General features: G+C 41.1%; 2 protein-coding genes across 4 annotated transcripts; one reads left to right on the top strand and one right to left on the bottom strand.

Moving 5' to 3' along the window:
* Nucleotides 1-718: 718 nt before the first annotated feature.
* SCP2 (sterol carrier protein 2) lies at nt 719-19,405 on the bottom strand. Its single transcript, XM_071436750.1, has 16 exons — nt 19,257-19,405; nt 17,686-17,740; nt 17,043-17,114; nt 16,425-16,556; nt 15,665-15,729; nt 14,509-14,635; nt 13,770-13,833; nt 13,407-13,493; nt 12,638-12,788; nt 11,748-11,895; nt 10,077-10,184; nt 7,568-7,721; nt 5,055-5,148; nt 4,328-4,457; nt 2,843-2,922; nt 719-1,602 (listed from the first exon to the last, which is right to left on the bottom strand). The coding sequence occupies exons 1-16, from the start codon at nt 19,296-19,298 to the stop codon at nt 1,507-1,509; spliced, it is 1,605 nt and encodes a 534-aa protein (XP_071292851.1). The 5' UTR covers nt 19,299-19,405; the 3' UTR covers nt 719-1,506.
* Nucleotides 19,406-19,488: 83 nt separating this feature from the next.
* ECHDC2 (enoyl-CoA hydratase domain containing 2) lies at nt 19,489-27,167 on the top strand. 3 transcript variants are annotated; one of them, XM_071436742.1, is made up of 10 exons: nt 20,384-20,551; nt 21,929-21,996; nt 22,605-22,692; nt 22,995-23,081; nt 24,217-24,309; nt 24,904-24,960; nt 25,374-25,561; nt 26,007-26,057; nt 26,393-26,440; nt 26,918-27,167. In XM_071436742.1, the coding sequence occupies exons 1-10, from the start codon at nt 20,434-20,436 to the stop codon at nt 26,993-26,995; spliced, it is 876 nt and encodes a 291-aa protein (XP_071292843.1). In that variant the 5' UTR covers nt 20,384-20,433; the 3' UTR covers nt 26,996-27,167. The 3 variants fall into 3 exon arrangements, with proteins under 3 accessions (XP_071292844.1, XP_071292843.1, XP_071292845.1); XM_071436744.1 differs by lacking the exon at nt 20,384-20,551 and adding an exon at nt 20,603-20,645; XM_071436743.1 differs by lacking the exons at nt 26,007-26,057; nt 26,393-26,440; nt 26,918-27,167 and having other exon boundaries at nt 19,489-20,551; nt 25,293-25,382.
* The last annotated feature ends 368 nt before the right edge of the window (nt 27,168-27,535 follow it).

Below are 27,535 nucleotides of genomic sequence, written 5' to 3'. Positions count from 1 at the left end.
AACACCAGGAGTGCTCTGAAGTTGCTCACTGTTCTTCCAGTAAAACACAAAGCCCCTCAAAAAAGCCCTCAAAACCTAAGAGGTATAAAACTGCAATGTATAGGATAGAAAAGGAGTGAGTTTAATTCTATATGATGTGTAGGTTCATAAACTCATGATCCATGCTAAAAAAGCTGTCCAAGGATTCCAAAAGGTACTGGAAAAACTCATGAAAGACAATCCAAACATATTCACTTCTGGCTCAAATTGGTGAGCTGGGAAAAAACCAAAAGACAATCAGTGGCAGTTAGGAAAGTACTCTGAGTAAACAGATGATTGGCCATCTTCCTCTTCCAATGTACCAACAGGGAGAGAATCCAGGGGGCCAGAAGGATTTTTGGTCTGATGCAGTAGAGCCATTCTAACTGCTCAGCAATCTGTCACCATTCCCAGCAGGAGGCAGAATGATTGGCCTGAATTTGCTCTTTTTTATTATTACTTTCGTTAAGCCAGGGAAGTGAAAGTTTCAGTGTAAGCTCCTGAGCCATAGCCCAAGTATGTGAGGATGTGAGATGTGTCTCCTGGACTGAGATGAAGTTTATGGATGAAGTTTTTAGTGCCTGAGGAGGAAAAAGTGGATGCCTGCAGGTGTCCTTTGTGACAACCTGAATAAAATCCTCAGTTCAGTACATTAACATGAAATCCACGCTTATAAATCTGAGCAAGAGACACACAGAAGAACAGGAAAAGTATATTTAATTTTCTATTAAACTTCCAACCAGAATACATTTTCCCAAAACAGAACTTAAAGCTTTTACATAACTGACAAGAGTTTCATCATGATCAACACCAGCTTTTACCAGGAGAAACCAGGTAACATATTGGTTATCCTCCCTCTCTGCTCTCCTGGCAAATCAAATCTGTTTTCAAGGTGAAGTATTATCAAATCCTGTGAACCTCAAAGCAGCATTCTAGTTCCTGCTTACTTCTGGATATTTTGTTTATTTTTTAATTCCAAAGTAGTAATAAGAAAAGTATTTTATAGCAAATTCCTATTCTAAAAAAATGTTAGAGATCCCCTTTACAAGATCATTTTAATGTTAAGCAGCAGCAAATTGGAGAGAATGGAAGTCAGAAAGCATTTGTATGATCTGCTATCACAACCTTTATAAAATGAAACTCATTTCATTGATATGCCAAACTATTTATAACTTTCCTCTCTTCCTACCCACCTAATCTCAACAACAGTAAGCAGCCTAATTCAGCTCTAATTTTTACAAAATGTCCATACTGATTAGAACAAAAGCTGTCACAAAGCCCCACCATGTACCATTTTAAATGTTAGTGCCTCAAGCTCAGCCATAGAGAAACTGATGGAAATTGTTAAGAGATTTAAGGTCTCTAACCACAGAATTTAGGTGAGAGAGGTCCAATCAAACCCAGGCTGTGCCATATTATTGATAATGTCTAGTTTAATTCTACTTTTTTGTCAAGAATATCAAGTACTGACTATTTACTCTACTGAGCTCAAAGTTTAGCTTTGCCTGGCTGAAGCTGTAGATTCTGAAGTTTCATTGCCATGCCCATGTTCCCAGAAATCTTCAATTTGCCTTGAAAGAATGCCTGAAAAGAAAGAGAAATTCTGTGAAATGCAATACAACCTATTATCCCAAATGCACCCCTCCAGACAGTTATGGCTTATTATGGATGAGCAGTTTGGTATTTCCAACAGTTCTGGCACCTCACATCCAGCAATAAATGTATTGTCTGACTGCAGAACAGCAAGCTGAGGAAGCTGTATTGTATTTTTGATACCTAAAGAGAATAAACTTGCTTGTTTCTCAGATTATCACAGCCATGGGCCTGTACATGGAGCAGGCAGAACAGCCCATGGTTGGGTGGTGACTGCTCATAGCAGACAAGCTCATGAATCCAACTGCAGACTATAAAGCCACAGTGACAGTAGTGCCACAACTGATTTCTTAGCTCAATCTTCCTCAGCCTCAACTGGCTTTGTTCCTGATCAATTCAATTTTACAAATGTCTGTTTGTAAAGCAGACACGCAGAAAATTCGGATTTTTTTCTCCAGACCTTGTAAGGAGATAAACTGCATGCACCAAAATATCCAAAATGTAGATGTAAAGCTGGAGTTGCTTCTGAATTTTCTACATGGATATTACAACATTTCTATAATATGTTTTATCTTAAAACTTCTCCTAGACACGTTTCAGTTTGCAAAATTTACCCCATGATTACCAGACCAAAATCTTGAAACAGTTACCCAGAGCACTTCAAATCTGGAAGCACAGAACAGCAACTTAAAATTAACTTAAACATCTGGTTTACTTGTACACTATGACTGCTTTTGGTGCATAGAGGAATAATAAAAAAAAATGAAACTAATCAACCAAACAAACCCCCCCCAAACTTGCCACCCAACAACAAAAAATGACAGGCATTCAGTGGATGCTCAGCTCAATTCCTACTTTTCAGCATCAAGGTGACTCCTTACACTAATGTCAGCTATGGGGGTAAAGCCCTCCAAAGAAAGAAGGAATGTAGGCCTTTCTCATAGCATGTGGTAAAAGCAGGATTGCCTCTTCTCTGCAAACCAAGCACTATTATATCTGGGATTATATTCTGGGATATAACACGGGCCACACCCCTGCAGGCTATCTGACACACATCCCTGTCCTTCTTGATGAATCTCACTTTGAGTGATTTGCTCAGAGCACACCAAGAATTGTCCTTTTTCAGATCAGCCATGGCAGTTTTGGATGAAAACATTCAAATTATTTCAACTTAAACACATTCAAAACAAACCAACCTGTTCCCTGATCAGGTAATCTTTGCTGTACTTACTGTCTGAGGGTTCATTTTGCCAGTCATGAGTGCCAGCAGATCTGTGTCAGCCATGGTGATTGTACAATCTGCCTTCTTATCTGCAAGACAGGAGAAGAATGAAGATTCAAACTCAGAAATGAAACACTTAGAGGAGTTACAACTGTGTGGAGCATCCCTTCAGACCACAGGTCAGCAAATGATATCTGAAGTATGTACAAGCAAGAGCCATTAAAACAATACCAGCAAGAGGCAGCTGGGCCACCTTGTAGCACAGAGCACCTCAACAGTGGAGAAAGATGGGCCTTCCTGAAAAGCTGAGCAAATTAATTCACTGAAAATCAATAACAATTACCTGTATCCAGACAGAATGCTCACTGCAAGCACTGATAAGCATTTTTCAGCTTTATCAAGCTTATATTTGCTAGTATGAAGATCAGCTTGGAATAGATGAGTTTTCCACTGGGACACTCTCTTAAGATGTTCATTACTGACATTTCAGGCATTTCCTGCCCTCTCCTTCCATGGGAACAACATGTGCATTCTGAAAGCACTCATTTGAATTCTTTCAAGTACAGAAGTTTCTAGGATCTTCTTACTAAAGTAAGCTGAAAATTTGTTTTAATAAACTCTGATATAAATACTGATATGTAACCAAAGGGCTAAAATCTGCACACATCTTTTCCTTCACTCATCTTATTATTAGATTGAAATCTTTGACAAATTGCTGCCCATGCAACAAAAGACTGTGGTCTTCTTTTTGTAATAATATAACAGTGAATTTCTGAATCAAATCCCCATCATGTTTTTAATTAAAAGTTTGTGTTGCAGGTTCATGGATATACCAGATTTTGAGGACTGGCTCTTGCCTTTGTGTTTGGTTTTTTTTTTTTTTTTCATTACTAGGGTGTGTGACTTCAGATTTGTGACAAGACATTTTCATGGCAAGGGTACAAATCTTGTGTTCTCAATATTTTTATGGGGCTCCCCAACACCACCCAGTCTGTTTCTTATTTCAAAATGGAACTGGAAGTTTATGTCAGCTGATACAGCACTGAAACCAATCAAGTTTTGTTGTTTAACTACCTGCAGAGAAGTAACTTGACAAGGCAGACCAGTTTACTGCCTACCAGTGTCTCCAACAAAGCAACTGAAGAAACAGCTACAAATTACATTTTTGGCCCAAATTTTAAGAGGTGAGAGCAACAAAATCCCCCAGGTTTGATTTTCACTTTTTTGTTTTCATTCTGATTCCTGTGAAATCACATCACAGATCTGTCTGTAGCCTCTAAGAAAATACACTATTATCTCCAGACAGATTCAGAGTAGAAGCTGTTTAGTTCTTGGCCGAAGCACCATGGATTAAAAGTGTCAGTAATTAGAAAGTTTAAAATTAAGGTAGCTCTACATAATTTTTGCTCAAGGTCACTACAACCTGAACAGAATATGAGTCTGTATTCATTAGTTTTATGTGTGTTCTGAATGACATAATAAAAGAGCACTGACCTGAATTAACTGCCACAGAGCCTTTACCATTTTTCACATCTACTATCCAAGTTGCTTCTTTCCCACCAGGACCATCTTTTACTTTGAAGGCAAAGATTCCACCAATTTTCTTAACAAATTGCTCTCCTTCCTGTAATGACCATGGAATGAGAAAGTAATTTACTTCAACATAATTTTCAGTTAGTCTTAATTTAACAAAAGTAATTAAAAACCTTCACCATTTCTACTAACATAAAAATATCTATTCCTCCCACTAGGCATTATTTAAACAACCATCAAAAAAATCTAAACAAACAAAAAAACTCAAACTATGACTGTCTATATTGAAATCTATTAAACTAAGAAGAGTCCTAATAGCCTTGTCCTGACATGAGTTTGACAAAATGCAATTTCTTCTTCTAATCACACTTAAAAGGCAAGCACCTAACCCCAAACACAAAGTTCTTTGGTTAGTTAGCAAGCTCCTCACCTACAATCTAAACTTGCCTCCACTGAAATATCCTTATGCAGGCAGTAACTATCTGGGAAAAAGGTGACTTAAAATCATGGCAGAGTGTAAAAGGCTTCTTTTACAAAGAATTGTAAAAATTACAAAATCCAATCTATAGCATTTATTTCAATGAGCAGTCCCAAAGAAGTGGTGGATGCTAATACATTCCCAACAGGCTTCACACACATTCTGTTATCAATTAAAATCCTGCTGTAGGTAAAAGAAGTAGCCAGATACCTCTTGGAGCTTCTTTTCAATCTCTTTGAAGACCAGGTGTGCTTTAAATCCATCAACTGCTGCACTGAGAGGCACAGCTGCAATGCGGCCATTGCTGAAACAAAAACCCCATTAATTTAAACACTTGAAATCACACTTTCAACATCTTCAAATGATCACCAATGGGTCTAACACCAGCAAGGAACATTTCATTAGTACAAAGCAACTCTGGTATCAAAGTGAAGCTTGCTCTCTTGATAGCCTGAATTACAATCACTCCAGATATCTGGGTGTTCTGTGTGGATGAACTGAAGATTAATTTTACAATGGAAGTAAATCATTAATCTTATTCCTAATACTCTGGAGAAATCACCCTGCATGGCCTGATAGCAATATGAAACCCAATTCTTGATTCCTGCAGGGGCACACAGAGCCAAGGTATAGAGAAATGTCCTAAGAAATGGCAATTTAAGGAGCAGGAGGAACAGGTTCCCTGCTATCACCACCTCTTGGCAGCAGAGCCCAGAACTGTGGTCAGGGTTGATACTGCTGAAGTGATAGAATTGCTCAGGAAATGCTGCTGGAGCTTACTGGGGTGGCAGTGACACTGCCCTGCAGATGTGTGACAGGGTGGCCAGAGTGGGCACTGTCTTGTCTAAGGAGACACATCCATTTTGCTAATAAACCAAGGCTGTACTAACAGGATGGACACTGTAAAGTTCAGAAAAAGCCACCAAACAAAAAGCAGAACTGTTTCAAAAACTAATGCAAAACTGATCAAGTCCTGCTGCCTTGATTCACTTTCTTACCAGCTATTACTAAAGCCACAGGCCTGATCTGGAACCAGTGACTGTATTGTAGGAAACTGGTGTGAAGGATCTCCATAAACATGGAGTTTCACCACCTTTCCCTTAATTTCACAATGCACATCATCACTCAGTTACATAAGGGGCACATCAGCCACTCTGTTCCATTCCAAAGTCTGACACACATTGGTGCAACTCCCTGTGTCAGGGATCTCCCACACAGAGCCTTTGGGAGAACTAAGGGGCTTTAAGCTTCTCTAGGATAAGATGAAATGAGCATTGCTAAGATTTTTCTGGGTTGAGTTGTACTTAAGGCAGTATTTTAAAAATCCTGAACACCAGTGAAGGTGAAATGAGCAACAGTAAATTAGACTTAAGTTTCTTCGGGAGAAATATTATCTGTATATGAAAAGCTCTCTCTGACAGGAAGGATTACTTCTAGCAGCACCTCAAGGCTGATGATATAAAAATAGCAACATTTTCCATGAAGTGACAGTATTTTTAAAGACAAAGCTCAAAGCAATGGGAAAAGGTGTACTCTCTGTAACAGCCTTTTCCCTTCAGATGTAAAACTGTACCAACACCCACTGACAAGTTACGTGAACATGTTTGAAGAGAATCCATCAGAAGACATATTTTTCCTCACATGCTACAACCTCTTATGGATTAAAAAAGAGACACAATTATCACTCCTGACACCACAAAAAATCACTGCTGCAGCCCTTCAAAGTTCAGTGGCTTCTCTCTCATCACCTCTTCCACAGGTTATATTGTCACCTCCCAGGAATTGCACAGGTATAGCTGAAACAGATGTTAGAAATATCAGCTGGGAGGGAGGGGTGTGTTTCTTTCTGAAAGGCCATGTATGATAAATTCTGCTGTTCACAGGTTTTCAGAGAAAACAAAGCACTGGGATCGAGCTTTAAAAGCCATAACACCCACAATAACCATGCCTTTCTAAGGAAAGCTGAAATTGAAAATGTAAAGGGAACTGTATCGTAAGTGTCCCCTGAAATACCAGAATATAAATTTTAAGTGTTTTCTCTCAATTCCTGTCCATTTGAGCACTGAGTTCCAGCAGAATGCAGATACCTTCATATCAGCGTTCTCCCATTCTGAAATATGCTACAATTGCAAGAGCTCAATCTGTAGCGAGTAACAGCCCAGAACTCTAAGGAATTACAGTATCACATGAAACAGGGCTGAAAGCAATCCTTCACAGAGCTAAACCAGTAACAATTCTAGCACTGAAAGCAGTGGTTTCTCTGTTCCCATGAATGTCTCGCTGGTTTTGGCAGATACCTAGTTTCAATTAGTCGCTTTTAATGTGTCTTGTTTTATTCTCGGACTGGCTTTTATTTGGTGGCTTTTTTCCTCGGAACATCGCTCTTCCTCATTGAGGAATGGCTCCACATGAGCCATTTCTACAAGCCGGTGCGAGCTTTTCAATAACTCTCAATGTGCTCAATGTGACACGAGAGTGTGTGAATTTTAACCTCAGTACAGACGTGCAGTGCTGCAGGAACACAGCAGTGTTTAATTTACAGCGGCAATAACTCCAAAAGAACGAAGCCGTGAGGGCGCAGGCAGCAGGACAGCCAGGCTGGGCCGGCAGCGCTGTCCCCGCGCTCCGTGCAGCCCCAGCCGAGCGCTCCGGAAGGCCTGGCGGCGCAGCCGCGGCTCCCCCCGTGCCGGGCGAGCCCCCGGCGTGTGTCAGCCCCGGCTCACCTGCTGTCCCGGGGGAAGCCCATCCTGAAGAGCGTCACCACCACGGCGCCGCCGAGCCCCAGGTTGTGCTGCAGCGCGACCTTCGCCCCCGGCACCTGGCGCCGCCCCGCCAGCCCGCGCAGCTGCCAGCACAGCTCCGCGCACTGCGCCAGCCCTGAAACATCGAGCGCAGAGCCGGCTCAGCCCGCGGCCTGCCCGCCGCGCACCCGGGAACGGCTCTGGGAAACTCCCAGCTAGGGAACTGGTGGAAAATGCATGCATTTTATGACTGGCTTTTCGCAAATAGTAAAATGAATATTATATGTGCTGTGTTAGAAAGTAATGCTGTATTAATTCTCTTAAGTAGTGTGTTAAATATAGTTTTAGGTTATAAAAAATGTTAAAATAGAAACTATGCTATGTAGGATACTTTGTTTAAAGAAAGGACTCGCAGCGAGGTAGCAGCCACAGGACATCTAAATCTTTCAGAGAGAAAGAATTTATTGCCCTCTTATCAGAAGAAACGAACTTCTTCCCGCCTCGAAGGCGCTGTTAGGATTCAGAGGAAGAAGCTGACCGCTGACCAGACAGAATCCTGTGTTTGAATGGAATTTATGCATCATGTATGAAGTGTATGAATATGCAACAGGCTATTGCTTTTAAGGGTTAATCCTTTGTTAACGTGTGTCCTTTTTCAGGCTCGTGCTGCCCAGAAAAAGGTACCCGGACTGTCTGTAACTCTTTGTTTTTGTTGTCTCATATTGTCCTAATTCAAATTGTCCAAATTATTATTACTCTAATTGTATTACTATTTTTATAACCATTTTATTACTATTAAACTTTTAGAATTTTAAAAACAAGTGATTGGCGTTTTTCACAGAACTGGATGTCCCTGGGAAACCCAAAGGAAGGGGAATCCCTCTGCACAGCAGCCCTGACACTCTGTGATTATGTTCACCCTCTGCCATGCCATCAGCTCTCTCTGCAGCCAGGCCTGCTCCGGGAGAATCCCGGAGTTCATTTGGTTGGAAAAGAGCTCCGAGACCATTGAGACCAGCCCAGGACCAAGCACCGAGTGCAGCATGTCCTTCCTTCAGCTCTCCACCACCACCCAAGCAGCCCATTCCAGTGTTTAACCATCCTTTCTGTGTCAGAATTCCTCTGGATGTCCAGCCTAAACCTCCCTAGCACAGCTTGAGGCTGTATCCTTTCATCCTCTGGTTACAACCCTTCTTCCAGGGAGTTGGAGAGAATGAGAAAGTCCCCCCTGAGCCTCCTCTTCTCCAGGCTGAGTCCCCCCAGGAATTCCTCACAGGATTTGTGCTCCAGACCTTCTCCCAGCTCCACTGCCCTTCTCTGCACATTCCTCACACTTTTCTCCTTTCCCTTCCCCTGGACAATGCACAGGTCTTTGGACAAGGCAGACAAGCAATCTGCATTTCATGTACAGAATTGTACATGTTGCCAACTGACACATTATGAAGAAGTTAAGAAGTTTTAAAATTCCAGTCCTAGATGAGAATGAACAGGTTTCATTCACATTCTCTCAGCCTCAAGGAGAGGTGTGCACTGTGGTACAGCCTGCCCTGCAATGGTTTGGATATTTCAGAGGATTTACATGACCCTTGCTTAGCATGTAACTGGCCTCAAGAGTGTTTCCAAGGGAAATGAAGCTGACAGGCTAAGACTTGTCATTTTCTGCATTTTACTGACTCTTCCTCCATCCCACAGCACTGGAGAAGCAAGAATGGCACAAAGTGGCTCTGCTTCTATCACTGTGTAACTGACAAAAATTAACATAAACCTGGCAATGCAATACTCTCACTCTGTTACAGATATCCACAGTGTCATTATCTGGAACCCTTTTCCTCCAAAGTTTCCTAACACTTCCTCTGGCCCCCACACTTAACTGAATATTGTAGCTCACTGTTACAACTGTTTAGATTAAGATTTGGTGTTTCACAAGGTTTCATCTTCTCCAGTTTTCTGATAATTTCTCATTTCCAAATTCACCCAAGGAGGGTGAATTGTCTTCACAAATCCAACACATTTTGTCCAAGAGCCAACTAATTTAGAAACAAGAACAGCAGTTTAAAGAAAGGAAAAAAAAACCCAAAACAAACAAAAAAAAGGGGAAACCTATGTTGCTGGGAAATGGTGACCAAGTGAGCTTCTGTTGTAAACATCAGATAAATATTTTGACATCCAAGACTTAACAAAATAGGCTCTAGTACAGCTAACAATAGTACAGGCTATTCAGAGGCAGGAAAAATCTCCAAAACCAGAATTTTAAAGGATGACATCATATTAGAACAGTTATTCAAATATTATTCAGAAGTTGTACTATTGAGCAATTCTTTAGGAAGATTAAGCTGTGTAACCCTGCTCCAACACTTGGATTATTTGGAAAGAAGACTTGAGGGAAGAAGCTTTGAGGCCCTCACATTTCAAGCACAGGTGGGAAGCACCTGCCTGCTCAAGAGCTGTATCTCTTATCTAATGGGTGTGATTAAATGAAGGTTTTGCATACCTGTGGCACCAAGAGGGTGTCCCTTGGAAATCAACCCACCACTGGGATTAATAACCCATTTTCCTCCATAAGTATTGTCTCCTCTGTCGATCAGGTCACATGCTCTTCCTATAAAACAGTATTCATGTAAGAAAAATGTTCTTTTTGTATTTGTAAGTGATTTTTCAGTTCTCCTGTAACTCACCAGAGGTGCTACATGTCAGTCAAACCCTAGGAAATGTTACAGCTCATCTTTTACAAAGAGCAAAAATTGGCCAAACTACATTAATGAGACTTGCTCATACCATTGGAGAAAGCATAACATGGAAGAGAAGCATTTGGTACAAAAGTTGTTTTTAATTTGCAGCTGAATTTTTCTGTTGGTGTATACAGCATTATGATGTAATCAGTATAATGAAGCTATTTATATTTTGTTCATGAAACTGCAGTGATAATTACATTTTTTGTAAGTTGTAATTTGTGACCCTCAGGACTTTGAATGTGAGCACCAAGCTGAACACAAACCCTTGCCACAAAGGCCGACTAATGGTACCTTGGGCTGTATTAAGACATCAAAATAGTGAATAAAACCACTCAGAGGACTAATATTCAGAATTATTTAGCTTTCCAGACTACAGACAATTCTCCCTTTTAACCAGGCTCTTACTCATTTATTCTTGTACCAGCTTCTCCAGCCTACATTAACACTGAAGTGTAAAAAAGATCTGTCATTGCTCCATGGTGCCATTAAATGAGAATGCCAGGTCAGATTTGCCCATCTAAATCCTCAGTGGTTTATGCCATTTCATTAATCTTTATGCCTAATTATCTATCATTCCAAGATAAGTCTCATATACTATTAAGGCCAGACTGACAAAGGGTTGTGAGAGCAGCACTATTAAATAACCATGCACAAGGCTAATTAGTCAAATAGACAAGTACCACCAGGATTACTCTGCATCAATTAAAGGAATGAACCTAAAGAGCTTAATGCACTTGTTTAAATATGTCAAAAATTTACCATTTTTGCATTTTGTCAGTAAAAATGACAGTAGAATGCAGATATTAAAAGGCAAACACATAAGCCTTCCTGGAGTTCCATGTCTGTTTCAGTAAGAAAGCTCAGACCTAATATACCACCTAGTGCCAGAATATGGTATTTCCTCACAGTTAGTTAAAAACAAATTAGAGAAAGATAATATCAGATGATAATCTTTGCAAAACAAGAATATGTTTACAATTTAAATACATCATGAACTGAAATAGCAGTTCAATGCATTATTTAATTGAAATCATAAAAAACCCTCTTCAGCAGAAAACTTTAATGATTTTACTTACAGACACAGAGCTAAATTCTGCTGCCATTGAATCTGTTGCAAATTCACTGACATTAAACTAATCTGAGCATTGTTACACACTTGACTTTAGATGCACATTGACAATTTGCCAATAAATCTGAGGCAAAGATGTTTCAAAGATCAGTGACTGGCTAAGGCCCCCCACAGGCAATTCTTGTCCTATATTTATCTTCTTAAAAGGAAATACACAGATGGAGGGAAATCTTGGGGTAAGATTATGATAGAATGCAGCTCCAAAAAAGGGGCCTAAGACTGAGATCACAGGAGTTCTTAATTTGGGTATTCTTGGTGCTTTCCATTTTAATAAAAAAATTATCTCCATTGCTGCTATTACCTTCTGGACACAGTCCCAGAGCTTCATAGGTGATGAACTCATTAACTGAGAAGCAGTCATGAAGTTCAATCACATCAACATCTGTAGGTTTCAGCCCTGCTTTTTCAAAACATTTTTGTGCAGCATTTTTAGTCATGTCATAGCCAACCTGAAAAAAAAGGAAAAATTCTATGTTAAAATATCATTACAGAAGTATAGCTCACAGTTTAATTTTTACACTTAACTGTGCTTCTAGAGATCTGGTCAGTGAAAGAAGGAGATGGTATTCTGATTTATTTTAATGCATCACATGTCAGAGTTTGATGTTCATACAATAAAAATTGTCTAGAAAGAAATAACATGTTCTAAGGCTTATTGCTGGCATGCAAAACCTTTCTGGGGAATATCCTCTATTTCCTTAACCTTGATCACAACCCAAATTGTTCCTTTGCATGACTCAGACCAACAGCCTTGAAACAAATCCTCAAATTGCACTGTTACCTTTTTCTATGATCCACCTGATTGTTTTAAATTTCATTACTATTATAAAGAGAAAAATTAAAGGAATTTTCTTTTGCTGTAAAGTTGTTTAAAAAACAGCCTGTAAATAATTGGTTAAAAACTAGGTTTCTGATAGCCTGTTTATAAGTTACTTACTATCATTCCACAATCATACTCTTTGCTTATTCCATACCTGTCCAAATGAAATCAATTTTACATTCACCACATAGCATAATATGTTTGCTCACTGACATGAAAATGTTTATAGCATCACTAGGATTTGCAGGTACTTAAAAAAACCCAAAATCAAACAAAAAAACCCCACAAAAATGCCAACCCAAAACCATAAACAAAAAACCTCAGAAAAACCACCCCAATGAGTACCAGGGAATACAGAATTGTAAACCTACCATCCTCATACAACTGTTTCCTTCAAATGTGCTTGGATAATCAGTAGCCATCACCTGTGCTAGAATTTCCACAGCTTTTGGCTGCAATTGATGCCTTTTCACAAACTCCTCATTAGCCAAAACTGCAGCTGCAGCACCATTTGATGTTGGACTGATTGAAAGAAAAATAATGATGTTATTGTTCTAAATCAGTAATGTCAATCTTCATTAGACTGTTGATCTTCCATAGATTTATCTTTTAATACATACAAAAAAACCCAACAAACAAAACTCCACTTTCTTTGGCTGCTTCCACTGAAACTATAAATTCCATCAGTGCTTACTGGACACTTTCAGTAATGTTTATAGCAGACATTTGAAAATCATTACATCGAAATAGAAATGTGTCATTAAGGTTTTTCAATTTAGGACAAATCAAAGCTTCTACTTGGCTATAAACATATATAAACATATATACACCCTCCAGGAGTGCTTAGGAAAGGCTGAAGGGAAGAATTAACAGTTAACAGCAATGGATGCACGTTAGTAAAAGAACAGAATTACATTAGAACCCCAAAGTACAAAACTTCTTTCAGCTCACTGTATTACACTGAGAGCAAGTACCTAGTGTTTTGTCATGACAGATTTTCCACATTTATTTATAGAAAGTTTTACCTAAAGCAATCTGTAAATTATAATTAACACTCAAACAGACTTTATTTAAACAGATGTCCTACCATATTTGTCTTAACATCAAGACCTATTTCACAATGCAAAGTCCTCTCCTTACCAACACTGTAAGACAGTCAAGTAATCAAAAATTTTGCGAGAATGCAGAACTTCATCTAACGTGTACTCCTTTTGGAACTGGGAATACCTAAGGGAAACACACAGGTGCCATCTCAGACTGAGCAGTACACATACCAATATCACACTATTAGGCAGCTATAGAGCTCTCTTTACAAAGTATAAGGCACTGGACAGAGAATTAGTTTTTCATATATTTCTAGAATAATTTATTTCTTTTCTCATTCCATATTAATGAATATATGCTGAAAATATTCTGAACATATTCTAAAAATACTACTTTGTTGTGAATGAATTTTTTTAGCAAGCAGGGATGTTGACTATAGAGGCAGAGTACGTGACTCACGGGTTGTTGGTTGAATGGCTGTGGTTCTTCCATGCAATTTTCGCAAAGTATTCTGGATTTGTCCCTGAAAAGGGGAAAAAACCCCTGTGTTTAAATACTTTGTTTGCTCAAACAGTGCTGACATAACAGTTTAAATATTGTGTCATATAAGAATCTGACCTTTACAAGCATCTTTACAAGAGACACATTGTTATGAAGACTTTCCTTAGATCTCACCTGAGGTTTCAAAATTAGATAAAGACTACTAAACATGGCTGAGTTTTAGCTGACAGAACAACCCACTTGCATATTTAAGTCTCACATAAAAACACAGAAAACAAGTGCATTTTATTTGATGTCTTATTCTACTACTGAAACTTAAATGATCATTTTCCTATCAGTGCAAAACAGCTGCAGTGAAATTGTAGAGTCTATTTTTTTTTTTTTTTATACAATAGCCTAAAAGTGCAAATAAAAGATGCACAACAGGCCAGGCTGTTACCTTGGAGCCAATTTCCTTGTCTGGTCAGGGGTAGCAAACAGCAGTGGCAGCAGCCTTGTACTAGGTATTAAATCAAATCAAATACCCAACAGCTTTTGCCAAACAGTTCAGCCCCATGCCCATCTACCTATCCTAAGGCACAGGGATCAAATGCAGGGAGTTATGCAACCTTAATGCTATCATTTCATAAAACAAAATCCTATTACTTTTAAATCACTTCATAGAGAGAAGACAATGAAAAAATGTATTTTAACAGACCATATTTCTCCATATGTTCTTTGCCAGCGCTTGCAAACATCTGAGGTGCCACTGGAGCACTTGCTAGGCCATATTTATTTATCATAATTTCCAAATGTTTGTCCATAGGATTAGTTCTGTCTGCAAACTGAAAAAAGAAATACAAAGCAAATAAAGCAAATCATAATTTCTTTTTTTTTCCCAACATCATCACAAAACTGTCACAGATTTCAAACAAATGATAGGTTTTTCTAATATTTTAACAAGTCCCTGGGCAGTATGCTGCACTTCAGAGACATGATCAGAAGTATTGATAATTTCCCAGCTATAAAAAAAAGGAAATAAGCAGAAAATGCTTGACATTATAACCACTGCACTGATTCATGGCAAGAATCACTGCTACATGATTTTAATCACAGTCACTATTTTCAGCAGGGGACTTTAGGTATTTTTCACCTCACTTAAAATCCTACCATTTACATAGCTTCAAGTTATAAAATTAATACTCTAGTAGTATTTTCAATTAAGCTTAGATGAAATATTGTAAAACATGTTAAAAGATAACTCTTTCTCATTTTTATCACTTGCTAAATTTAACATTTTTCACCCAAACCTCTTGAATATATTATCGAATTTGGCAGTTCTGCAGTTAAATGACATATGGGCTCTAATATTGCTTGCCTTAAGGCAAAACACAAACAAACCCACACACACTTCTCCAGTAAAAACAAATAAGAGTCAAGAAGCCCTCAGTTTTTGGGAGAGTGTGTTAAGATGTCAACTGAGTAAGCATCAGAGCAGCAGAGCCAGAATCTTTCTTTGATTTGCTGTTGTTGAGAAAGACACTTCAGTTACTCAAAGCTTCAGCATTTTATCTGGTATTTTCCTTTTCCCCCACTAACCCAGCCTTTAACATAATCTTGGTGAAATAGAACAAACATGACACATGGATTTTGCATGGGATGTTTTAGAATTTCTTTTTTATAGTATGTCATAGCTGCCATCAGAGTCACAGAACTCACTAAAAGATTATTTAGATCAAACTAATGGTTTCTTTTGTCATCATCTACAGGAACACAGTAAAGCAAGTGGTGTTATTGATAATACATCTCAGAGAATGAGGAAGAAGTGCATCTCATGTACAAACAGAAACATATCAAGTGTTTCAGACACTTACACCTGAAGCAAGAGATCCTTTTGCCATCCTCTCAAAGCCAAGTGCCAGAACACAGTCTGCCAAACCTTAAAATAAAATAAAATTTGTGGCTATTTAAAGCACAATGTGATTATAAAAGACACTGGGTACTAACAACTAATCCATTACAAGATATGTACACAAACACCTGCCAGCTGCTCTTCCTTCCTCCTTCATTTTTGAAAGAGTTACATTAAGATGGACAAGGTATTGATACAAAGATATTGATACCTAAGAGTGAAAGATCACTACAGCACTGGGCTTTATTCTTAACTGTCTGACAGCAACTCTCATAGACAAGCAAGCATTTATGTCTCAGTTTCAAATACTAAACAATCATACACAGTGTTACTATGGTTGTCAGTACAGAAACATCAGCATCAGTGCAAGAAAGTATCAAAGTCCACAAACGAACTGCAAAAATAGGAGGAAAGACTAATCTGATGGTTCAAAGCAGGTCTGTCAGCCTGCTCTCTCCCCTCCCTTCCAAAAACATGGTAGTTAAACACTTGAAGTAACTTCAAGCTAAAAGAAAAAAGCTAAGCTTTTTAGCAGATTCTTCTTTTAGTGCCTGCAGTACTCTAATGCCACTTGTTCTGCACTCCTGCAAACAATTACTGCAGAAACACTTAACTGGCAGAACTGATTAGGTTCATACTCAGGACATGACACAGGAAAAGACAGGTACACCCTCATACACCATCCTACTGCATCTCTGAGGTTACAGAGCAGAACAACCCACCTCCTTCTACAAGCTGTCTGGCCATGAACAAAGCAGTGGCTCCAGTAGCACAGTTGTTGTTAACATTGATGATGGGAATGCCAGTTAGACCCAGACCATGGTAGATTGCCCTCTGCCCAGAGGTTGAGTCACCTTCAAAAGGAAACACAACATTAAAATAAGGCACAAACTAACAAAAGTTCTGCTTTTGCTGCCAGTATGTGCAATGCTACCAATTAAACTGTAATCCTGAACCTCTGAGCTGTCACCTTGAGTATGGCTCTCAGGTATCCACAGTAAAGAACCTCAGAAACAAGATGAAACTCCTCAGATTTTAGAACCAGAAAGGTTTGTCCTGTTTCTGTTTCATGGGCTGTGAATCAAAGGGACATAACTGGACTGGACAGAAGGGTCCCAGGCTTGGGAGCTGCTCTAGGTACCACAGCAGACTGACTCTACTTCAGTTGCCACAACACAATTGCTAATAGAGAACCAGAAGGAAAGTAAATGGAAAAATCTTTTTGGAACAGAAATAGATTTCCCCATAATAGAAAGTTTCTTGATGCCATTCCTCATACTTTATCTACCTAGCAGCCTGCAATTGTTGCAGAAGTCACATCTCAATCAAACAATACTCACCATAAACATAACCCACACATGCCTGCTTCACTGCTGAATAAGGAATCCCAGCATCAGCTAAAGCTGCCTGGCCTAAAAAAAAAAAGTTTAAAAGTTGGAAAAAAAGTTTAAAATTTAAGGTAAAATTAAAAAAAAAAAATCAGCTCTCACAACCACAACAAACAAACCTAGAGTAGTATGCATGAGTCTTGCATTCACAAATGAGAGTTGTAGAGATTCCTTATTATATGGTACAAATATGGTCTTGTACCTCAGAAGGACAACTTCATTCTCATAAGGACAATTTCACAGTATTTTGAGTTCTGAACAAGCTTCTTTATCAGAAAATTTCATTCAATCAATTCTGTGCTCATGCCCAAGGTTGTTAATCCCAATGAGAGTAGGTTTTCAATAATATAGGTAAGTATTCAATTATTTAAGTGCACAATCCAGTTTTAAGCTATCCTGCTGACTTCAGCCTGGAAGGGCTGACCTGGACAGGTCAGCTGTGGATTTGCTGAAAATGGTCTGAGTTTTAGATCTGTTTTTTAGATGTATCTATTTATTAAACATTAGCTTTTCCTTCATGTGTGTAATAAAACTATTGGCTGTAAGACCTAAAAAAACATCAGCAATCAAACAAAATGCTTTATTACTAAATTACCTGCTTCCTTAGCCATGTCAGGATAATCAGCACACTTCTCACTAGGCTTTGAAAACTGGCAAGAGAAAAGGAAGGAAAACAAGCTGAGAATAGATCACCGTGAGATTTAATTCATATTTTGCTCAAATTGGTATATGTAAAAGCTTTAGATTTAATTTAGAAATAAGTTTTAAATAATGCAAATAAAATGTAATTTCATTGACCCAAAAGTGCATGTACAAAATCTTTACAATTCCCAAGTGCTGCTGCCAGACCCTGCAATGGCAAAAAGGAGAAAATAGTGCAACTTTATGGGAGCTGAGAGCCATTTCTGGTCACTGTTAAAGAAGATCCATGACTATGGAGATGGACAATAATCCTGTCCAAAGCCTGTGGGTGGGACAGAGAATAACTGTAATCTTCACCAATTCATCATAATATTCATTGAAGCTCTGATAAATACTTCCCTTACACTTTTTTTTTCTTTTTTTTTCTTATCATCCTATTTGTAACAAGAAAATGTTTGTTCTTTGTAGAGAATTTATCATACCTTACTCCTCAACATTGGAGTAGAGGTGACATTTCTATTTTCTTTGCAGTGTAACTCATTAGAGACCATCACAAGTACATGTGGTTTGCATTTTTACATCACTAACAAAAAGTGTCACTGCTAAAAGAAATCCTCATGCTAACTACTTATAATCCTACAAATTATTTGATGTCCCCTGTGAGCATATGAAAGTCAATTTGCTGCCTCCTTCTGCTTATGTCCCTGACTCCAGTCATTCGTACCACTTGGCTGTACTTTCTGCAGAGCCTCCTTTCATTCATTTAGACAGAGAACCTACACAGCAAAGGTCATAAGAAAAAACAGTTGGCGAGTTGGTCATTGTAGAAGTCTGTATTGATACTGCTTGGGCTAACAGAGAGGAGAAGAGTCCTGACAATTCCTCAAGTCATGCTCAAGTGGTAACTGAGATGATCCACTCCTGAAAATGCAGAGCACTTTTGCTTAATCCTAATTCTAGCCTTAATCATGCCTTGTGGAAACTTGAGGCCAATTCCTCTTGTCCCATCACTCGTTACTTGGGAGAGGAGCCCCACCTGGCTCCACCTGCTCCCGGGGAGCTGCGGAGGAGCTGAGCGGGGCGAACCGTGCGCTCACAACCCCAGGGACAGGAAGAGAAAGGCCCCAGGACAGACCCTGCCCTGAGCCCTGTCCCGGGACGGGCCCGGGGCCAGCAGCTGTGGGGACACAGGGACACGGGGACACCGTGCCCGCTGCAGGGCTGCTGTATCGACCCGCTCTGCGGAGCACCACGTTCACCTTGGCCGGGGTCCGGCCTCCCCCGCACCCGAGCGAGGGTGAACTTTGAGCGGAGCCGCTGCCGCCGGGCCGGGACCGGGCTGTGCCAGCGCGCTCCCGAGGAGCCACCGCGTCCCGTGAGGGGCTCCAGCCGCGCCGGGGAGGGCGTGGGCGGCTCCCGCAGCACTGCTCCCGCAGCACTTCCCCCTCAGCGGACAGCCGGGGGGCGCGGCGAGGCCGGCCTGGCGCGGGCCGTGTCCCCCCGCGCACAGACGGGTGCCGGTACCTTGGTCATGCCGACGCCCACTACGAACACCCGGCGCTGCATGACGGCGATGGCGGCGGGACAATCCCTGCTTCTCCCGCTGCTGTCGCCGTGTCCCACGGGCCCTCAGCGACACCGGGGCGGGGGCGGAGCGAGCGCCCGGGGGCCGGGCCCCATGGACCCGCCCCTTAAAGGCGCAGCGCCTCCATTGCGGCACGGGCCGGGTGTCCCTGCCCAAAGCGCAGCCATGGCCGGTCTTACAAACATCCCTGCTTATCCCCCTGAATTCCCCCATCCCGGCGATTAGCAGACGTTTTCCCAAAGCGGACGTGCAATGAAGTTCGCTGCTTCTCCAGAGGGGGGCAGTGAAGATGGTGAAGGGTCTGGAGTACAAGTGCTGTGAGGAGCCGCTGAAGGAGCTGGGGGCGCTCAGCCGGGGGAAAAGGAGGCTCGGAGGGCCCTTGCTGCTCTCCACAGCTCCTCACCCTGCGGGTCAGGCTCTGCTCCCAGGGAACAAGGGACAGCATGAGAGAAATGGCCTAAAGTCGCACCAGAGGAGGTTTAGGTTGGACATTAGGAAGAATTTCATCGCAGTAAGGGTGCCAAAATATTGGAATGGGCTGCCCAGGGAGGTGCTCTGGGCAGAGAGTCACCATCTCTGGAGGTGTTTAAGGAAAGACTGGACGTGGTACTCAGTGCCATGGTTTGGGGGACAAGGTGGTGATCAGTCATAGGCAGTACTTGATGGTCTCAGAGGTCTTTTCCAACCCAATTGATCTTGTGGCTCTGTAATTCTTTTCCTCTAGAGTTGTCTTTGGGATGGATACGTGACGAGATCCTTCTCTTTTTCTGAAATGCTGCTTGTTACCTACAGATTTATTTACAGAGAGACCTGAATATCTGACCCTTCATCCACTCAACTTCGCCCTTCCCTCACTCCGTCATCCTTGGGGATCTCCACGGCTCGGGCAGAATGCAAATCACCTCCTGCCTCCCACAGACCTGGCTGCACCCCGCCCAGGAGGTGCCAACTCCAGCCAAGCTCCTGACGGTGCTGTTTGCGGTGGCGCCCTTGTTTCGCACCTCGCGGCTCCTCCCCCGCTCCCCTGCAGTCAGCGGGCTGCCCGCGCTGCCGGCTCCCGGCGGGGGCCGTTCCCCGGGAGGCGGAGCCCGGCCCGTGCCGGTTCCGGCGGCGGCCATGGCCATGCTGCGGCTGTGGCGGGCGGTGCCCGCGGCGCTGCGCGGGGCGCGGGGCCGGGCGGGCGCGGCCGGGGCGCCGCGGGGCGCGGAGGTGCTGCTGAGGGCGGCCGGCGGCGGTGAGTGCCGGACTCGGAGCGCGGCTCCGTTTCTGCCGTTCCCGGCGGAAACAGCTCGGCCTGGCGTGAGCGCGGCCGTGTGTCCCCCCACACGGTGGGTGACAGCCCTGCCGAGCCCGGGGCGCTCCTTGTTCTGCTTTCAGTAATGCCTTGATGCTGTTTTTCAAAACGCTGCTGCAGAATGAATAGTTCTATACTTTTTTCCCCCTAAAATTATGTGTGCATGCGACCTCAACGCAGGAAGTTCTGGTTTGCATACTTTAGATTTTTCTAACAGCATTAACATTTTTCTAACAGCAGTGATAAAGATAGGACAGGACCTTGACACATTTATCCATGAGAACCACGAAGTAGTTTGAGGTTTGGCTCAGATTGCCCGGGATTTACTTTCTGTGTAACTGTTGCAGGAGTTTATAAACAGTTCTTGGTATTTTGCGGGTTACAAAGACATTAGGTAGTTACCAGCTGTACATTTCCTTTGCTGGTTCCCGCTGTTCACTCGTGTCTCCGTTCCAGTGCCACACATCTCTGGTTCAGCAGCTGGCCACGGCCATAGGCAGAGGAATAAACAGAGACCTTCCAGCAGGGCAGAAAGACCAAGCAAGGCAGGTGCAAGGTACGGCTGTGCACCTACAGCACAGCAACAGCATCTTCCAATGTTAAGGCTTGGGAAGTGAGCAGAAGTCCAGACAAAAAAACAGAAGATGTTGGTTTTTTTCTCTCCAAAGCATACAGAAGCCATTGGATAATAATTTACGAATCACATGTGCTAAGAATTAGGTAGATGCTGTGGTTTTATTTTTCTGCTTGGACTTAGGAACTTTGAGTAGAGTCCTTTCTGCTGATGAGCTTATAATGTTGAAATTAAATGGAGTTCACTTTCAAAATGGTTCTGGAACATGAACTGAGTGTGACCTGTCTGTGCTGTTCTCATGCAAACAGCAATCCCAAGAGGATGGTTTCCTTCATTAGGGAATGTACTTGAACACAGCAAGACTGTACAATAAAAATTAAATAACATTCAAAGGAGAAACCTAAGATGGATCATTTGGGCTCTGGTTTGTTGTTTGGTTTGGTTTTTTTTCCACTTCTGCAGTGATTCTAAGAGATATGTTCTTGGATGTCCTGATCATTTTCTAAAAGTCTGCTTCCTCATAGTCTTTTACAGGCCTACTGAATTTACAGTTCTTCTGCATAACTGAGTTTTGTAGACATGGTGTGCCACCTCCAATTTTAAAATAACTGATTGTTTTAGAATATACTTTATATGCATTTTCAGGAAGGAGAAGATGCAGCATAAGCAGATATTATTCCCAGTTGAATTACTGTGTCAGAGAACTAAATGAAGTATAACTGAAATTGTCTCCTATTACTAAGGTATTGCTGAAATCCTAATGAACCGACCCCACGCGAGAAATTCACTGGGAAAAGTATTTGTAAATGAAGTGAGTATGGGCCTGGCCTGTGAGTGTGTTTGGAACCACGATCAATAACTAACTGCAGTGAGAATAGTTGTGGGAAATCTAAAACAACCCCTTATCTCATGATGAAGGGCAGATGATTGGGACAAGACAGGTGAACCTTGAGAAAAACAGAATGTAACAGTTACTGCCTTAGATGTGGGCAGGGATATCTGGGTTATTTAAGTTAGCTACTTTAAGTTAATTTATTGAAGTTAACTCAGATGCAAGTTAATGTCCTTACTTGTGTCATTACAACAAAAGCATACTCATTGTCACACCTTAGCAGGTGATCTGTTCAAGGATGACACATCCTATAGAAAGTCTGGCTCATTCCTGGACAGGAAGGGAATTTTAGATACAGCAAAGGTTCATCTATGAGTGGAAGGAAAAAAGAGATGGGGAAATGTGTCATTCTGAATTTATAGTGGAAAAACCCACAGGTTCTACTGACATGATTTCCATGAATTTTCTGGCACCTGCAGGGAAAAAACCCAAAACACTTCTAGCATAGATTAGGAACTTGCTATCATTTCAGTGTATATCCACATGCCTAAAATTTTTCTTCTCTTGTGTGCACTCCCCTCCCATAGCTGTTCAGTGCCCTGGAACAGCTGCGCTTCGATGAGCAGGTGCGGGTGGTGGTGTTCAAGAGCCAGGTGAAAGGAGTGTTCTGTGCAGGTCAGTAGCAAAGGCTCTGCAAACCATTCTCAGAAAATGTGGTGGCTCCTAGGGCTGTGTGCCAATCAGATCATGCACTTGGAAATGAGTGCTAAAAGAAATTAAAATAAATATGTCAAAAGGGCACAGAGGGGCACTCTCGTTACTGCTGCAGCCCAAATGTCCACACTCCAACTTCCATGGACCTTACTTAACTGGAATGCTGTATCCCAGACTTTTTAAATGGTCTGTCCTCTGAGAGGGACAGGAGGGAACATTTCAGATGTCTTCTCCTGGATTCCAACCTTTTCTCCTTTATTTAGGAGCAGATTTAAAGGAACGTGCAAAGATGGATGATGCAGAAGTTGGAGAGTTTGTTAGAAGACTGAGAAATCTTATGGATGAAATAGGTAAAAGGATTACATCAGTTGGAAAATCTATTCTAGACCACTTGTAGTGAAACATTTAGAAATGCTGTAGGAGGGGATAACCAGCAGGTTATCCACCTAGGAGTAGCTTTCCAAATGGCTTCAGCTTATGCCTGAAAGAAAGATCCAATTAGAATTAAATCCCATCCTGCTGCCCCTCCAAGGACAAGATGTGTTTCTTATGCACAATAAAGCACATACACACCTATGTGATAAATACCTGCCCCAAGAAAGGATTAATTTATTCCACACTTCTGTGGAAAGCTTGGGAGGCAAGTGATGTGTTGGTTGTCCCACTTCCAGTACATGTTCAGAAACACTCAAAATGTGGCACAGACCTAAGAACATGGATTTGAATCTCTGAATGGATTTGCTAAATGGATTTGTGCAATGTCAGGGGGGGCTGTTATCTAGAACTCCCTCACCTCCCTTTTCTTTTTCTTTGCAAAATGAATATGAGCTTCTGCAAGGAGTTTTCTTCCCCTATTTATGAATTATTCTGCTCTCACTAGAAAGAAGTACCGAAGTCAAATCTGTCTAAAATACCAATCAGAATTGCAGTAATTTTTAAAAAATGACAGGAGCAGTCAGAGGGGTGGTTACAACAGAGAACCAGCTCACCTCAGAAGTTTGCATTCAGCTGCCTGAATATGTAAAAAAGCTAATCTCCAGGTACATCAAGCTCCTCAGCTATGAGGTAACCTAGTTAAACAGTGTTTACTGTTTTCAGGAGCCTTGGCTAACAAAAGCACCACAAAAACCAAGTGTTGTCACAGGGCCTAGGGATGGTGTCTTCTCTTTGGCTGTTTAACTAACTGCAACAGATGAATATTCATGTCATAAATTTGCAAGGAGAGGATTGATCCTGTTTTGCATTGCAGTACTTTGTTTGCAAGCTTCTTTGCATGGAAGAAGCATGTTTTGCATTCTTACAAAGAAGGCAGAAGTGCAAGAAGACAGCTTTTACTGTTTCCAGGCCAAGAAATTTGTGGCAGGAGAAAACGAGTCCTTGAGCAATTCTGAACTGAAAGCTTTAGAACGTAAGGATTTAAATTCCAGAGCCATGCGAAACAGAACTTGTGGAACACAACTGTGCAATCTGTGCTCTGTTCTGCAGCTGCCCTGCCTGTGCCCACGATCGCTGCAATCGATGGCTACGCCTTGGGTGGCGGATTAGAGCTGGCCCTGGCCTGTGACCTCCGCGTGGCAGGTTTGTGCTGCTCACTGGAGCAACCTCCTGGCAACTGATGGCTGCATTTGAAAGAGAACTTACACACGTGACAGGGGATTGTTAATGGAATCCAGAAGCTTGAGAGAAATTCAAGAGAAGGTTGTACAGAAATGGTGACATTTAGTTATTTGGAAAGTAGTTCCTGTGCTTAAAAAGTAAAACCTATTTTTAGGTAAGATTAGGATTCCTTTAGAAAACTATTTATTAGTAAGATTGAATAGTTATAGTAACTTAATACTGGATCAGATATACTCTAGCCAGATCTAACCTTCCCAGCTTAAATCAGTTTGGGTTGGAAGACTTATTTCTTCTGTTTCTGTGCCTCCATCCATTGTATTTTATCTAGCAGGGGCGTGAGGTTCATTTTTCCAGCTAAAATTGCTACACTGGGGTAAGCAGACTTGAGACAGATATGGAGTAAGTACTGTAGTATTCAGACTTTCTGGCTACCTGGAGAAATGGAGTTCCAGCTCAGTATTGACAGTTTCTATTTTATTGATCAGTTCAATCTGGAAAACTTCTAGTTATACAAATCAAAATGTAGCTAACTCTACATTTATTTTTTTTCTATAGCTTCATCAGCTAAAATGGGCCTTATTGAGACCACACGAGGACTTCTGCCTGGAGCAGGTAACCTTCATTAAATCTTAACCTTCATTAAACCTTCATTAATATTCATTAAATCTCACTTTCTCAGCTGTATTGTAAATATTTTGCCATTAGAGTGTGTTCGCGAACACTTGGAAGTGTTTTGAATGTAAATTAGAAGTAGCATCTTACAGTCACGAAAGAGATCTATGAATCAAGAGTTCTGTCTCAGACTTACTCTGAATGTAGGAATGTAGTCCCTTTATACCTTTTCTTTTTTATCAAAATACTCAAGTCTTTCAGATGCCTCTCAAAATGTTAACATCTTCAGCTTGTAGTTACTAAAAAAACATATGATCCCTTTATTTTTTAAGGTTCTTGCTTTTATAAGGAGACAAAATACTAGTGAGGCATTTGTCAGAAATGGAAAATGGTGTTTTCCCCGTTGTCCTAAGGTGGAACCCAGCGCCTGCCCAGATGTGTTGGAATAGGCCTTGCCAAGGAACTCATTTTCACTGGCAGACAGGTTGATGGAGAACAGGCAGCCTCCATGGGGCTGGTAAATCACTCAGTGCCCCAGAACAGCGAGGGAGACGCAGCTTACCAGAGAGCTTTGACTTTGGCTAAAGAAATCCTGCCCCAGGTAAGTGCATTGCTCATGGGACAATGTAAACACAGTGTTTGTGCTCCCCTTAAGAGAGCAAACAAACACCTGAAATTCCTTTCTCTGAAATACTGAACTCTTGGTTCCTGATCTTTAAGCCTTTTTAAGTCTGTTCCTTTTTGTGAGTGCAGTTTCTGTTGGAACAAGTGTTAACATCCAGCTGCTTAAGCCACAGGGCAGGTTTAGCCCCCAGCTGCAGCCACACAGACCTGCAGGACATTGAAACTCACACCGTGTTCATCTGTGAACTGCAGACAACACCAAATTGATTTTTATAAAATACTTATTAACTTACTGCAGATTTCTGTAGACTAAGATGTCATTTGGAGCAAAATAATAATATAACAATCAATCTGTTATAAATTAATGTGAATTTAATTATTTTAAAGTATTTGTTGTGGTTTGTTTTTTGTTTTTAATAAAGGCACCGTTTGCTGTGAAAATGGGAAAACTGGCAATAAACAAAGGAATGGAGGTAATAATTATTTTGTTTAAATACTGAAGTGAATGAAAAGACTAGCAGCTCTTACAAATTACTACAGTAAAATGTTTAGAACAGATGAGTTATAAAATTTTTATCAGACACTTAAAAACATTTCAGAGGTTTTAAAAGATTTCTTTAGAAGTAAAAGTAAAATGGCAGGATTTTTTTTTTCCTACAGATAGTAATACTGTACTTGTAATTTGGAGTGAAGATCACTTACTATGACTGTTTGAGAGTGACTGACTGCTCTGATTGATTTGAGAGCTCTGGAGTAGCTTTGAGGGCTGTACTTCAGACAAACCTCACACCTTTCCTCTCCTTCCCAGGTTGACATTGCATCAGGGATGGCTATTGAGGGGATGTGTTATGCCCAGGTAATCTGCCTTCAGAATTCATTCCTGAAAGGAACAACTGTATGTTAGTTATAGAATGAGCTTTACAAATGGTTTTAGTTTAATAAATTCAAAATAATTCCTCCTGAAGTTCACTGTGGCAAGTTTTGAGAGCATTCACCTTTCTCAGCTAATGGAACAATACAGGGTTTTACAATACTACAATATAATGTGTCTCTCAGCCTATTTTAAGATGATGAAGTATGAAGATTATGGGAAAACTGTTTTCCTATATAGATCTATGGGTTTTTTCTTAGGTGCTTTGTTTGTGAGCTACTCTACAAACTTACACTGCAACCCTGTCTTTTTTTCGTAATTGCAAAACATGGAATTTTATGTATCATTAAAAGAAAAGCAATCTTAGTCTTACACCACTACTGCCAAATTAGTCAGGACTTAAAAACACATCAGAGTTGGAAATGGAAAACATACCTCTGTTTTATTTTTTTTCTCACATAGAATATTCCCACCAAAGATCGTCAGGAAGGGATGGCTGCCTTCAGGGAGAAGCGACCGCCTCGGTTCACCGGCAAATAACCCGTCCTGCTTCCCCTTGAGTGGCTGGAGATCCACTGATTTCTTAGGATTATTTTTATTATTACACCATTCTGTGCACTTAGCTCCTTGCCTTGGACTGCATTTCTAACTATTCCACTGGATCGTTTTTCTGTACAAATCTCCAAATAAAGATGTAACTTTGTACTCCTGATCTTTAAAGCATGTTCATCTGAAGTCAGTGGTTATGGCTCTCACACAGATGACAAGTAAGGAATATGGAGAAGCTTTGGATCACCATAAGCAAAAAAAAAAAAAAAAAGGCAGAATACATAGTGCATTTAAACAGGAAAACCAAACACTGGAGAGAAATTAAATTTATAAAGATGTATCAGTGCTCTTCCACCTGCTTTGACAGAAGAAGCAGTAGTAGCACAGAGCAGTAGCCCTTGGCCCCAGCTCTGCTGTGAGTAGTGCAACACTGAGCCACTCCAGGAACCCAAGCTCACCTGCCTTTGGCACCAGTGCTTGAGAACACACAGGCCCTGTATGTGCACAGGGACATAAGGCCATGCCATCAGT

This window comes from Agelaius tricolor, unplaced genomic scaffold, assembly GCF_023055355.1.
Source record: "Agelaius tricolor isolate 1412-34295 unplaced genomic scaffold, bAgeTri1.0.p SCAF_11, whole genome shotgun sequence".
In the NCBI taxonomy this organism is placed as follows: domain Eukaryota; kingdom Metazoa; phylum Chordata; class Aves; order Passeriformes; family Icteridae; genus Agelaius; species Agelaius tricolor.
Note: the sequence above shows the minus strand (reverse complement) of the source record. Positions and strands in the feature narration are given on the sequence as shown.